The sequence below is a fragment of the Simochromis diagramma genome, unplaced genomic scaffold, assembly GCF_900408965.1.
Source record: "Simochromis diagramma unplaced genomic scaffold, fSimDia1.1 OVJJ01000602.1, whole genome shotgun sequence".
Taxonomy (NCBI): Eukaryota; Metazoa; Chordata; class Actinopteri; order Cichliformes; family Cichlidae; genus Simochromis; species Simochromis diagramma.
In genome coordinates this window covers 99,889-115,029 of record NW_024387040.1, presented here as the reverse complement: position 1 = coordinate 115,029, position 15,141 = coordinate 99,889, and the positions used below count along the sequence as shown (strand labels likewise).

Below are 15,141 nucleotides of genomic sequence, written 5' to 3'. Positions count from 1 at the left end.
TTGTACATAATGTTTGGTACAAGAATAGCCAGCTGACTGCTACATTTTCCACTGTGTACAAAAACATTTATGGTGCAATAGTTTTCTCAACATTAGTTTTGATAGTTTGTCACTGTGGCCATTAACAGTGGAGATTCCCTGTCTAACGTCCCTGCAGCATCAAAGGAACTGACGAAAGTTTGCACAAAGGAAAGTGAAAAGCTGAAGATAAGTGTACAGGACAGCGCACAGTGTGCCCGGCGTGATGCTACACGTCATGTGTTTGTGTCCTACAGCAGCAGGATTGAAACTTTGAAAGTTGGAATGCATTTTTTTTCTTTACAGCGGAAAATGTGACGCTGTGATGTGAAAGACTGCTGTCTCACCTCAGCCCTCAGAGAAATGAGACAGAGGGCACACAGGGGAAGCCTGGCGATGATAAGTGGAGGACTAGATATGGTGGATGGATTATCTCATTAAGCAGTCATGAATGTGTTGTTGACATTGAACCTGAAGTGACCTTGTCGCTTTTTCACTTCCTTTCTTGTCACAGAGTTCACTAATTTAGCCTGAAATCACCAATCAGTTAAAAAGATTAAATGTGTAACGCACTGCACAAAGATGAGGTCGCGTTCTACCTGATTTAAAAGCAGAAGCTGGCCTGCTCATACACCTGGCCCTAAAAACACCAACATCCGTCCATCACTCTTGTGACAGTCTAATGAACCTAACATCTGAGTGATACATAACACACATTCACACTGGCTGCATATATCAGCCCGGGGGGCAGAGCAGAACGCTGTATGAATCAGACGCGCTCACATATTCAGGCTTTCCAGAGGCGTTTACCATCAGAAGAAGCAGAACACTGAATCATCAGCACCCCGCAGAAGAACACAGCAAGCAACAGCTCTAACAATAAAGACGTGCTGGAGCCAAAAGGTGCAGATAGCAAGTTTTAAAAGATAACGCACAGGACCAAAGGGGGAGAGGGTAAAAACCCACTGCCTCCTGAAATACAGATCAGCAAGTCAAGCTGGCAGCAGACGACACAAAACGCTCTCTGGAGGAGGCGGCAACTGTGGAGCAGGCTAACCGACCGGCAGAAAGGAAGCTCCCGGGGTCCCACAACAAAATGTTGCGCGTCATAGTGGAGCGGGATATCCCCATGTCGGTGACACTGCCCATCGAGGTGCAGGCCGACCCAGCAAACCAGCCCTTCCCTTTCCTGGACACCACACTTGCTGATCTGGGCATCCAAGAGTGAGTCTCACTCCATGTGAGCAAGTGTTTTTATTTTGTTTTTAAAGAAGCAATCTAATGAATATTTATTAATGTGTGTGTATATTCAGGTCAGAGGTGAAGGAGAGGGTGGTTTGGGTTGACACCAAGAAGACCCAGGTGAAAAACAAAGCAGGGAAGCTGAAGGAGAAAGAGATCACTATCCTAGAGGTACGGCTGTGAGATCCAATTGCAGGGATGTGGTGTGATGGCAGTGTGGAAATCAGGTGACAGTGAGAGCAACTTGATTTTCCTGTTCTGTCCTTCAGGTACGTGTGAAAGCCCAGAAGCCAGGAGACAAACAGCTCCAGGAGGTCCTGTACAGCACCGAGGCCCACACTGACCGCTCCTTCTGCCGCACTGGAATGGATATCCTGCCCTGGAAACAGACGTGTGCAGGTCTGGAAGCAGTTTAAATCTCACACTTTTGATATGTGAGGCTCATAATCTCACTTCTGCTGCCGTTCAAGTTGGCTCGGGGTTTCTTGATTCTGATTTTTCTTTGCTGTGTCACTGTTAGCCAATATCTACATTGCCATGCCCCCCCAAAAAAGCCACTCTCCCTGCAGTGCACAGCGACCTCTCAGAGATAACGGGTGACTTGTCAGACTCATGTGGATCACAGTGGTGTGCCACAGCCTGAGGCAATGACAAAAAAATCGTACCAAACATTACGTCAGCGTCCACATAAAACCTGACTTCTCAACTTTTCAAAATGACAATTATTCATTTACTCTTGTAGGAGCAGAATTAAATGCAGAATTAAAAGCCCTCAGAGCCTCTGACGATATGTGGAATTTATGTCTCAGACATGAGTTTTCCAGTTAAAATGCCACATGGGCTCACAAAGATTCTTCTGTGTGCTTCTGTGTTTGCATCAGGGGAAAATGGACTGACACCCGTGCAGATGACTATGGCGCTGGACACTGAAAACAAGCTGCCGGGCTTTACTCAGGCTCAGGGACAACGAGAGATCTGAGGAGCAACACAATGAGTACAACTGAAATTGAACAAACTTAACATCTGATTACCTTTTTTTGTAAGAAAGTTTTAACATGAATGCTCCAACGGTCCACAGCAAAGCTTATTATGACAAGACTGGTTTTATTTAGTGATAAATACTTCTGAACTGACATTGCATAACTTGTTAGAATTACATTACTGAAGCATTTGTAAAAAGCTTCTGTTCTTGTTAATTTGTGTTTTGTGATAGGTTTTTGGGCTCTGTAAGGTCACAGGTTGTATTTCTGAGCATCAGCAGAGTACTAAAGGTAAAGCAACTGTTTTCAAAACTAATAACTCAGCATGTGTACAAACATTAAGAAATCTCTGAATAAGGCAGTTCAAAGGAGCAAGAACACACATCTTTCTCCACAGGTTAAATTGATTTATAGTAAAGCAGGAAATCAAAATAGAACCAGAACTCCTAACATAAGAAAATGTAAACACAGCATGCATGTTAGCAAATAAATAAAAAGAAGAGCTGCTGAATGTAATAATAACTTTTGAAGAATGGCTGAAGTGCTGCACTTAGATCATTCAGCTTAAACATGACACACAACTGTCCCATTTTCCACCTACAGTATAATTTTTCTGGTTGTTGAGTGGAAGGATGTATCTATGTGTGTGGGCTATGAGGCAGTGATGGCTGCGCTGAGACTATCCCTCTGCTCTGCAGGAAGTGAGGTCACAGCTGCTTGGAACTCAGCACTGTGGTTCTGGGCAAACTTTTGCATGAGTGCTACTGAAATGTTCTGGCTTTCTGTGGAGGAGAAACAAACAGAGTTAGAGGTCAACACTGGAGACAGATCACTACAAAAGAACGAAATACTGATGAGAGTGCTGTGCAGGATGCTAAGAAACATCAGATGTGAAGCTCTGAGTCACGAGGGTTCATTCGAGGGAATTTTTACATGCAATCTGCTATTCTGCAGAAATCTTCACCTTTATCAACGTCCTTGTTGCCTAGGACATGACTGGAAGCAGCAACTATGGGTTTCATTAAATTCACGACCTGAAAGAGATAAAATAAATAAATAAATAAATAAACTTAAGAAAAAAAAAAGTCTGATTCAAATATTTTTTTTTACATTTAGGGACAAAATGCACAATGTGAAGAAATTCAAGATTTACATCAGAGCATGTCAAAGTTTCTGCATGTGTTAGATTGTAAGAATAAATGATTTAACATTTAATAAAAGAGATGATTGGTCAGAAGTTTTCCTTACAAAGCATCTTTCTAAACATGTGAACAGCTGCTCTTTAATAATCAATGTGGATCAAAGGCTTCTTTCAACACAAAATAAATGTAAGGAAACACAATTTCCTGTGCAACATCCAATTTCCACAATTGACAACGGACCACAGTGATCTAAACTCATCCTCTACATTGGAAATGTAAACAGATGTAAATGTGGCTTTGACTGTACCAGAGCAGGGCTGTGTGTGTAGAGCATAGCCAGGCAGCTGAACACTGTATTGTTCTCTTCTTGGTCCTCTTTGAGCGGGAGACGAGCCACCAAAGCTGGCAACACCTGTCAGTGAGCAAAGAGTCATTTGCTTGAAATTCTGAAAACATTTTTGCAGCACTGTTGCACTCAGCTTCCTGCTTGTGAAAATATGCTGTAGTTAAGTTTAGCTGAAGAGGCGAGAACCATTAGCTGAAATATTTAATATAACAAACCTGTTCCAGAGGGACAGCATCCACATTGCTCATGATCATCCTGCAGAGGGCAGCACACAGGTTATCAATTACCCTGAGGTCAGATTCCTTGGACAGCAGGTTGGAAAACACAGACAGCATCATGGGATAGTCTCTGCGACAGACTTTGCTAAGGACTGCAATGGATTTAATTTAGTCTGAAAAAACAAAATAAAATGTGTACTGCCAAACACAACAATTATTCCAAACAGAAGCACACACAGTTAAGAAGGATACGATACAACGATGGGTCCAGCTGCCTGAGCCAGGCATCCCAGTCCAAACACGCTGTTGTTCCGAACCTCAGGGTCACTGTCCTTCGCTCCAGCTACCAGTACAGGAAGCAAGCGATTGGACAGGCGGCCTGCCACTCCCCGCCCCCCAGACACGCTCATGAGAGCATGGAGGATTTCTGCAATGGTGCCCACAGAGAAGGACCGGTCTGCCACGGTGCACGAGGATTTCTATGAAATTCAGTAAATAAATATGATTTATTAGGGTGACTCTTCCCAAAGGATTTCAAACCAGATTAAGAACATTTCTCTGTGCTTAGCAAAATCAATCAGTTCAAGAGTGACAGATTGTTAATGGAAAATTGTACTTAGTAGTTAGTATAAGCTTTTAATGATATAAGTTTACATGTGATAGAATACTGCATGATGACCTTTTTATTACTTAGAACTGATTGTTCTTTATAAAAAACTTGTTCTGATATTTTTATCTGAATCTTCCCACAGCGATAGTAAGAAGCTGAACAAGCAGTTCTGAGCTCTTACCAGGAAAAAGGGCTGCTTCCCACATTCACACACACACACACACACACACACACACACACACGCTCACGTATCAACATTCCACTGAACAAATGTTTTCATTATTGTATTACTTTTCTTGCGTATAAATAAAGACAAGTGCAAGAACAGAGCGCTGATCACAGGGCCCCCCACTCTCGTGTGAGCGCTCTGTGACCGCCCTTGCAAGTAAAAACTACAGCGTCTGTGTGTTTCTACCTTTCAGACTCAGCTGAAGAAGTGTCTTTTAGAATAAATCTCTTGACACAGATATATTAAGTGATATTTACACTATGGAAATGTTTTCTTTCTTTATTGATCTTAAACTTTGGGATATTTGGGTCAAATATGTTAAACCTATAAAATTGAAATTTTGGAAGTCTTCGTTAAATGACTGTGTGACTTTATTTATGTTCTCTTTTAAATATTTTTTCTTATTTATTTATAAGTTGAGATCTGTAACATCTACGGATGGCAGGGGATAACACATGGTACTAGTTCTGTTACTTGCTTTGTAATAAACTGCCATCTGAAAAAAGAAAAAGGTGCTGGGGTATAAAGTACTCCTGTCACACGCCTAAATGTATCAGCGCATTCGGACTCACAGCTTTGTTCATGATGAAGGGCAACAGGTCATTGAGGAAAGGGAAAAAGTTGTCTGCAGGAACGGAGGCGGCCACCAAGGGGATTCCCTCCCCTGCAAACTCCTGGAGCATGGCATCATACTCTGCCTGAAACACGCAGCACATCAACAGGAATAATCAATACGGAGGGAAAAAAAGAGATAAAAACTTCACAGACTCGTATTGTTACTTTTGACTGCATTGTATTTAAAAGCGGGCCACAGAAAACACTAAAGCTCTTGGATCAGGACAGATATTTTCACAGCAAAAATTCAGCATTGTGTTGATTCAGTTTACTGTTTGATTTGCAGCACCTGTTGGTCTTCATCATCAGCTTCATCACCACCGCTGTCCTGACACGGGGTCTGAGAAGGCAGAGAAAACAACAGGAAAAAAAAAAGTGGAAGGCTTTTAAAGCACAATTCATTCTAAGCAAAACAATCTGTGACAAATGAGTTTTAGCAAATAAAACCATCCATCACCTACACCCTCACCTTTTTCTTGAGCACATCGCGGATAGCATGGCTGATCTCCTTCAGGCGGGAAGGGTTTTTGAAAACCTCCTCTTTGCAGGACTTGATGACACTATTCATGCTTTCCAAGACACCCATCACAACATGACGCTCGGGCTCCCTTCGCACCGTTTCCAAAAAGCAGGGAACCACTATATCCAACAACTTCAACAGGGCTGAGTGTGGGACAAGTGCAGAAACATCGAAGAAGAAAGTTAAAATGTATGAAAAGCAATGGCGCTGATTCCTGTTATACACAAAAAGCACATTTCTAAGCTGAAACTGGATATAATTTTCCAGGATATAAAATCTATATGCAACTTTCTATCTCTGTTTAGAAACTTGTCTGATCCGCCTTGGTTTTGTTACTGAATCTAGAGCAGACAATACTACTGCCTAATTCAGCTTGGTGGTGCCCTGTAATACCCTGCTGGTTGGCCTCAGTGGGATTCTCCTTCCACACTTTGTGCTGAGCTCGGCAAAACTGCCCCATGGCTCCAAACGCTGCCCTGCGAACATCCTCATGGGGAAACTGGGGAGAAAAGTAAGAGAGAATACTACAGCTTACTGGGTGGGGCTGACAGACGTGACAGGTTCAATGCAAGTATGACCCTCCTGAAGTTAAAGGAAGATAAAGTATGAGGGACCCTGGCATTATGGCAGAACCAACAAGGATTGACCCCTAAAACAAAGGGATACTGTAATGCCAGTCCTTGAGGCCAATTAGTAAATTATTCCTGCTATCCATTATTGCCTGGGTCAGCAGCAGGTCATTGAAGTTAGAGGAAACACCAAAAAAAGGCCTCTAGTAGGGGTTAAGGTCACAAACCTCTTGTTATGAAAAGACCAATGAACCACCATATCACTTCTATATCACAAAAGCACAAGTGTGTTAAACTAAGATATTTTTGCCACAGCAGTACCAACATATCTTCTGAAAAACGTAAGGTATTAATAAAATGATATAGGCACAACAGCTAGCAGGAAAACATTTGATCACCTTGCCAAAGCATAAATGTGTTTTTTTTTTTTTTTTAAGGAAAGGGTCTTTAATGTTTATTAGCCACAACTTACAGTCTCTTACAATGTATTTAGCAGTAGTCTATATACTGTTAGAAGATTGTTTTAGCTTCCTCACCTTTGTTAAAGCTTATCAAGGGAAATAGTAAAACATTTTTATATCTGTGAAAATAGCTTTTAAAACTGACCAAAGATAACAATATAAGGCAGGATTCAAATCAACATTATCAATTAACCTATAGACGGTCATTTATAACTAGATGCACAATTACAGACCACAAAGTGCCCTTCACAGCACATTAAACGAGAGGGATATTTGGTCAACCAGCCAACCGGAGCCACTTACATCTCTCATCTCATAAACCTGCTGGAAGCTGGACTCCAGGAAGGGCTGGAAGGCAACACTGTTAGGGGAAACCACAGCAACAAGAGCAAAAATTACACACATGTTCACATCTAAAATGTCTCGCATGGGACACAAGTTTTAGAACACTTCCTAATTTTTTATTCTTATTAATTACATTTATCCATGTGTGTTAATCTCTGTAAAATTCCCATCACTGAAGGTTTAAAAAAAAAAAAAAAAAAGTTACAAAGTTTTACCCAGCATTGAAGGCAATCTCTCCTAGTGCCTCGCAGGCATCCTCCTTTTCGTCAATGTAGGCATTCTCCACACTGAACCTAAGACATGGACACATTGGGTTTTCAGTGTGAGTATTTGGATGAACATGAACTACGTGTGTGCAAGTATGTGAGCCTTACCCAGCCACATCATGGATATCTGTCCCTTTGTCATCTTCCAAAAAAATCTCTGTATCTTTTTCCTCATTTTCATCGTCATCATCGTCCAGCAGAACAAACGCCTTGTCCTCCTCAAGATGTGCCTGAAAACAACAAAATAGGAAGTGAGAAATTGAAACACTTGTTTTAATTGAGAATATTTCAAACACAAGTGCTACAATAATAGTTTCTACCGTGACGCCTTCACTGGACTTCAGGGCATACAGCATTACAGTTGTTATGGCAGTGAGGTGAGGAGTCAGGCAATCAGGGGTGACTATGGATACAGCAGAATAGAGGCTGTACCTGAAAGATGGAGCGACAGAGAGGTGAAGGACAACCAACAGGTAAGCTGGAGCTTTTCTGTACTACTATTTATGAAGACCACAACGACACAATAATAAAGCTCTGACAGCAGGGAGAGATCTTTTAGCAGGGAATGAAATGAGGACTAGTTAAAAATGTGTTTTGAATCACAACGTTGACTTCTTGAATGTTTGCTTTGTTCAATAAAGAATTGTAACATACGTGCAGCGTCTTAGGTCAGGGTCATCAATGGTATTGGTGAGGTTGAGGCCCAGTTGAACACACTCAGCAGCAAGAGGACTGAAGACATCTTTGCCAATGGTGCGGGCCAGAACAGAGAGAGTATCTGACAGCAACAATAAAACAGTGAGACAGAGCCTACAGAAACTACCAGGGAACGTGTGGTTAAAATGTTTCCTGATCTCAAAAGAAAACTTTTTAGTTTAGAGAGAATTTTGAAGTTTACCAACCCAAAGACTGAGTTTGTAGAGACCTCATTTCCTCTGTGGTGGTGGTCAGAAAGCCCTTCAAACTTTCAATAACTGGGGTGAAGTAGGGAACCAGCAGCTCCTTGGCAGCATTGGCTGTTAAAGTCATTTGAGGTAGTTGAGAGATTTAAGAGATAATATTTAATGTCATAACAGCTTGTCTTTCTATCTTTCTGTATTTGACACTGGAAGAACAAATAATTAAGGATGTTTATTGAACTATTATCTTACACAGTCAGTCAGAAAACTAGAACTTTTTTTTTTTTTTTTTTTACTGGTTAATGTATAAAACCCTGACATTCAGTTACCTATGGCACCGATAGCAGACACCGCCAGTTCTTTTATCTTGAGGTTATCAGTGTTGTTCAGAGCAGAAAGCATCGTCTCCATCAGAGTGGGCAGATAGGGCTCAATATCAGCTCCTGTTTGTAAAACCAAAATGAGAGATGATGAAAAGAAGGTGACTTTTTGTTTTGTTTAACAATAGTTTTTGGTTTGCAGAACATTTTGGTAATTTCTCCCCTTGTAGGGAAGCTGTGTGACTTTTACTGTGCTTGTCTCTGGGGAGATATTTTACCTAGGTTCTCCATGAAGTTCTCTAGGGCGTAAAACGCTTTCGTGACGTGGCCAACCTTGGCCTGGTTCAACGAAGAAAGGTATCCCAGCAACAAAGGCATCAATTCTGAACAATACGTGCTCACTTCAGGCTGGAAAGCAAAGAAGGACAATTTAGAAAAAGAAACTGAGAATAGTTCTTTGTTTTATTGTGGAAAAAACTATACACATCCATATAGATCAGGTTTGAGATAAGTGACACTTTAAGTACATCCTATAGCATGCAACATCTTATGATAACTTCTGTCTGTTCCTTCACACACAGTTCCCGTTGTAAATAAGGTCTAAACTGAGCATACTGTGTCACAAATAGAATAAAACATGCAAGCACTTCATTCCAGGTATAAACCCCAAAGAAACAGATTTTAAAGGCTTGAAAACCAAAAATAAACAGAAAAACAGCTTTTCCCACTGAGGTGTTCTGACTCACCTGTAAATGTTCAGAGAATTGTCCAAGGGCAAAAAGGCCTGCACTGCGTACCACCTCACTGCTGTCTGAAAGACTCTGACATACTGTTTGCAGCACTGATTTTAAAATCCTACCACACAGATACACAAAGAATGTTTAGACATTGTCAAAATCAAACTGCATGTATAGATTTGAACACATATCAACAACATATATACACTTATTTCATGTCAAGCGTTCGTACTTAGTGCGTATGTGGTCTGCACACCCTTCAGCCAGCACAGCAAGACACATGAGGCCTCCCTTCCTCTGATATGGATTTTCACTGGCAAGGCAGGTCTGAGTAAGGGGCATCTATTACAAACAACAAAACAAAACAAAACAATTTAACACACTATCAGAAAGCAGATACAACAGCCAGGGATCAGAGTTATTCCAAATCTATATGACCTACCAGTTGTTGGAACAGTTTCTCTGGAGGCATATGAAGAGCCATAGTGTCAATAATCTGAAAACAGACAAAAGAACAAGTCAAATCTTATTCAAAATTACTTTAAGCTCCTGCAAAGTGAACTTCTTTGATAAAAAAAAACAACAAAAAAGCACAATTTATATCAAAATAGTTAAACACCTGAGCAGCACAGTGTTTGGGACTTTCATTATCTGTTCCATCTCCGCTGTCGTCCTCTTCATCTTCTGGGTCCTGCTCACCCGGAGGTGGAGCTGCAGTCAGTACAGGGAAAATGGCCTGCAGGATTGGGCTCAGGAGCTTCTGCTTCAGCACAGTCTGTGAAGATTAGAAAAATATATTATTTCAAATTTCGCATCCAACTTTTATATTCCGTACATTTTAAAGCTATGTGATACTCCACCAATAAGTATCCAATAAAAACCAAACCAGTTCCCAGCTGCTGGGAGTACAAGGAGTATCCATTATGTAAATCCGCTTTTATTCAGTTATGTGTCACAAGAGATTGCACTTTGTTTTTACAGTCAGTTTAATTCATTTTGCATAACTAGTCACCAAAAGAATTCCCAGAAAACACTCATTTATTCATTTCAATCGAATACAAAGAAAATCTTGTAGACAAACCGTCTCTTCCTAGAAAGTCCAAAATCAGATGACCTATACTTATGACATATATAATTTTGTCAAGTCACAGCTTAGTATTTTTAATTATTCTCTAAATTCTATAAATTATAATGACTGAACTGCACATAATAAAATGTGTGAGAACAGTGTTAACTTTAATTTGTGAATTTTGAATGTTTTCGCTGCTTTTTTTAGGATGGCTATCAGTGGTAAATACTACGTTTGGTGTCAAGAAAAGACAAGACAAGCAGTCATGTCTTTTGACAGACCCATAAGATTCTCATATGCTCTACAACTCCACATACACACACATAAGGCAGATATTTAAAGAGCTGGTGGATGACTCACCTTACTCTTCAACTTGATGAGGAAGGTGACGCAAGAGAGCGCTTTCACTCGCAGAGAGTCACTCAGATTGGTGTCACTGCCGACCTAACACAAGCAGAAAGCACATGTAAAACCCTCTGAGCATTCAGGTACCAAACATCACTTGTCAGCTTAAAAAAATGAATAAAATTTAGAATATCAAACAGAATTCACACATTCAGGTCGTACCTCCAAGAAGAAGCGGACAACGTCAGCAACATGTGGGACGATAACGGACACCTCACTCTCCATGAGCTCATTAAACACCTCCATGGCCTCACTGGCTTGGTTCTGTGAAGGGAGAGACAGAAGTAATAATTTAGTAGGTATTTATCAACACATTAGGTACAAAAGCATTTGCTAGAATTTACCTGATCAGCCTTGATGAGACATTTCAGGGCAACAATCAGATTTGGGAGGATGGAACGCATCAGGTGCTATAAGAGAGCAAGATGTTATTGAGTTGTGACAAAATACTTCTAGATTTTTGAAAATTATTTCAACTTAAGTTGTAATGGATCACATGCAGTGCAATTATAATCAAATCTCTTGTGGAATAGTTTCAATGTCTGCACATTGCCTGAAATGTTGTTTTGCCTCACCATCTCTTCTGTGCCAATGAATGCTGTTATGGCTGTGAGGGTGAGGATGCAATAGTACAGAGCTGTAGGGTTGTTGTGGTCTTCCAGCACACTACGAAGCAGCTGCAGCAGCTGGCAGTAGTGGGGCTTGAAAGGCTCAGGGTTGGATTCGATCACCTTGTTCAGCAGCAGGAGTCCAACCTGGCAAAAAAATTACGATATTTCTAGTGATTAAACTATGCACAAATTGTAATAAAATATGAGACTTTAACCCAAATGTTTCAAACATAAGGCCTGAGAACCAGAATTGGCCAGCCTAATACAGCTGAAAAAAATGTAAAGGGGGATATAAACTTTGTACTTTTAACTGTATGTTTTCTAACCTTTACAACTGATACAGACTTCACCCATTTATACTAAACCAGAGGAAAAAAAAGACAGAAATTGACCTGTTTGGAAATCTGTTTTTTGTTTGTTTAGACACATACAAGCAGGGAAAACATAGAACAAACAGTATATTTTCTGTGAATTAACAAAAACTTACTGAACAGTCTGGGCAATGAGCTACCATTTTTTACACATTTACTTCTTACAAATGAAGCCCAATGAGCTATACTGGCAATTGTCTTTCATTAACTAAAGCATCATTTGTTATTATCATGTAGAAAACCTGAGACATACAGTTAAAACTGCACTTCTTTTTCTTATGTTAAGCTATATTACAGATTAAATGTGTAGTTAAACTTTCACTGGTGTGTATCACTTAAAATCAAAGTCAGCTTTATGTGGCCCACAATGCAAAATGTGTGTGACATCCTTGCTTTAAGCTATAGCTAACACAGGTTATGAACTAGTCCAGACATGTGCATCTATCATCATCTACACTTGTAAATACATTAAACTAATCTGAACTCCTATCTGGTGCTTGATCAGGCTACCTGTCTGTCATGAGGGTTGCTGCTCTTGGTGGACTGATTGAGAAGCTGGAGCAGGGCAGGCCAACGGTCTGGTGTCTCATGTTTAACCATTACAGCGCACAGCTGGGAGAGTGAATGCTGCACCGTGTGCCTGCAAAGAAAATAAACAGAGAAACAACGGCTCATGACAGCTCAAACGTGTAGGTCTATATCTACAGAATGCAAAACAGTAAGTGCAGCATTTTCTTACTCGGTTTCCTGCATGAAAGCCTGCAGCACCACTGCCTTCAGACTGTGTGAATAAAACGCAAACATCACAGCAGAGTTTAAACTATGAAAGCTGGTGGTGTGAAAGAAAAGTAAAACTCAAACCTCTCTCTGTCATTAGGGCTGATCTTCTTCCAGTGTTTCTTCACCCTCAGCCTCAGCATCACTGCAGCTGACTGACGGATCTGCATGTTGGATGCCAAATGTTTACAAAGATGGACATTCTTTTCACACACACACTAGAGGATAAAATAATAAAAGGTATATAGTACCTGAGGGTTTTGGGAGCCACTCATGACCGCACACAAGCCTGGAATAATAGCTGGGTCTTTGAACGCCTGTTTCAGCTGGGCTGTGGCCTAAAAGAGGACAAAAGAGATTGTCTGTGGTGGGTGCCACAAAGAAATAACAGCTCACCAACTGACTCACAACCTAAGCCTGGTTTTTAATTAAGGTACCAACTATTCAGGCAGTAAACTGCTAATATAACAACCCAGTGGTCCTAAATATCAGTACCAGTGGTTTAACAGTTAGCTAACCAAACCTTAACAAACATCAGCTAGCTTATCTCCAGCAGCCATTTCAAAAAGTTCACTTATAGCCGGGCAAAGTAATGCTAACGTTAACTTTAATAAAATTATTTGTGCCGTTACCTGCTGAATAATTGCATTATCAGGCTGTGTGAGCTGCGAAAGAATCTGCTCGAGCTCTTCTGTCATCTCTGTCACCCCTCAGATAACCGTTTTGTGAGCGGTACTGTTAGTTGACGTTGACAGACTCGTACATAAAACGAGTTGTGTGCCTTCTTCCCAATGCGACACCTGTCAAATATGTCACTTGGTAGTTCTAAAAGTTAGCTACAGATTTTCCTTTTGGGAAAATTCGATTTTAAAGTGCGAAACGAAAAAGGAAGACTGATAGGTGACAATATCTAAGCTCGGTCCAGTCAACGAACGCTGCAACTGCCAGCACGCGAGGCAGAACCGGCCAGGAGTTCCATGTGAGTTGCGTTAAAGGGACCGGCAGATTTCAGTATTTTTCAGTATTACTGAAACAAACAGCGCCTTCATGTGGTTAGGAGGCCCAATACAACGCGTTCAAATCCTCATATCTGAGAAACTGAACGGGAATTTCTGGCCTGTTTGCAGTTCGATGAAATAGAACTGGGGAAGAAAAACCCAACTTCATTAAATTTGACACCACCGGCATGAAATGACTTTCTGTTTTCTGGGAGCAGAAAATCCAGTGTTTCAAAGCACTCTGTCATTTCCTGGATGCAGGTGATGTTGTCTTTTCTGCATCAGATTTATATATGAAATGTTTTTATTTAAGCAAGAGTAAAAACAACGAAATAATTCAAACAAACAAAAAAAAAAAAAAGCAAAATGATGCGAAGCTGAATTTGAAATGGTACATCACTGATTCATCCCAAATTGGGTGTGACAGAGGGCACCGGCTTTTCCCACATTCACTATATTTAAAAAAGTTTTATCATGAAGCTGCACAGTGTGTATATAGGCCTGTGAATGACTTGAAAGTTATGTCATGGGAGCATTTTTTGGAAATGCATCCTCGAGCTAATTTGACCAGAGAAGTTGTAGACTGTGAGCTGCAGCTAGTGCTAAATCATCCTTTTTTATTGATATTAGGTGTACGACGTCTTGTGTCCAGACAAAACATTTTGGCAAATGTGAGCCTGAGCAGAAATACGATTGTTGATCGAGTTTGTGAGATGACCACTGATTTAAGAACACGGTTGTGTGAAAGAAGCAAAGACTTTATTGCATTGTGTGAAAGAAGCAAAGACTTTATTGCATACTCTTTTGCTGTGGATGAAAGTACAGACATGATGGACATTGCACAGCTAGCCATTTTCATCTGTGGTGTGGACTCCAATTTGCACGTTACAGAGGAAATATTGGACATCGGGACAACGACAGGAAAAGACGTGTCTGTGAAGGTTCTCAGTCATCCACGTCATCGTAGTCTAAGGAGCTTGGAAAGAAAAGCGTCTGGACTTCTTTAAGTTGCTTGAAGACGTGGTTCTAAACACAACAGATTACCACACAAAGATCGCTACTCTTCTCAGTGACAACAATACCTACGAAGCCTTAAAGCGAGATCAGGATTCTGTGCATTTTTAATAGTAAATTTTAATTTTCTTCTCCTCCATAAGAGTAGGTGAACTAATATTCTAATCTACAATATTTGATCGTGTTGATGAAAATCAGATTTGCTCTCTCTTAGTAAAGGAAAAAACATGGGGTGAATTTTAGGTCTTTAATCTTAAAACCTGTTTTGAAATATTAGAATTTATTCAAATCTGGAGATACTGTAAATTAGATTCTATCCGATTGTTAAGTGATGACGTGACGAATCCTACTTCCGGGCCTAAAGTAGTCTGCGTTTAAT

The 15,141-nt window shown here is 40.6% G+C and overlaps 2 protein-coding genes across 2 annotated transcripts; one reads left to right on the top strand and one right to left on the bottom strand.

The window, feature by feature from the left end:
* The first annotated feature begins 1,114 nt into the window (after positions 1-1,114).
* On the top strand, positions 1,115-2,259 carry si:ch211-196f5.2 (uncharacterized protein LOC556372 homolog). Its single transcript, XM_040044505.1, has 4 exons — positions 1,115-1,242; positions 1,332-1,431; positions 1,530-1,659; positions 2,142-2,259. The coding sequence occupies exons 1-4, from the start codon at positions 1,115-1,117 to the stop codon at positions 2,237-2,239; spliced, it is 456 nt and encodes a 151-aa protein (XP_039900439.1). The 3' UTR covers positions 2,240-2,259.
* An 85-nt stretch (positions 2,260-2,344) lies between these two features.
* ipo4 (importin 4) lies at positions 2,345-13,726 on the bottom strand. The gene is made up of 30 exons (XM_040044195.1): positions 13,383-13,726; positions 13,002-13,088; positions 12,835-12,914; positions 12,713-12,754; positions 12,484-12,613; positions 11,567-11,746; positions 11,336-11,401; positions 11,154-11,255; positions 10,947-11,030; positions 10,137-10,292; positions 9,960-10,013; positions 9,750-9,859; positions 9,527-9,635; positions 9,059-9,188; positions 8,790-8,903; positions 8,464-8,577; positions 8,216-8,339; positions 7,882-7,993; positions 7,670-7,791; positions 7,511-7,588; positions 7,254-7,311; positions 6,314-6,419; positions 5,870-6,063; positions 5,690-5,740; positions 5,358-5,483; positions 4,199-4,425; positions 3,944-4,076; positions 3,690-3,794; positions 3,205-3,274; positions 2,345-3,022 (listed from the first exon to the last, which is right to left on the bottom strand). The coding sequence occupies exons 1-30, from the start codon at positions 13,446-13,448 to the stop codon at positions 2,892-2,894; spliced, it is 3,261 nt and encodes a 1,086-aa protein (XP_039900129.1). The 5' UTR covers positions 13,449-13,726; the 3' UTR covers positions 2,345-2,891.
* Positions 13,727-15,141: the final 1,415 nt, after the last annotated feature.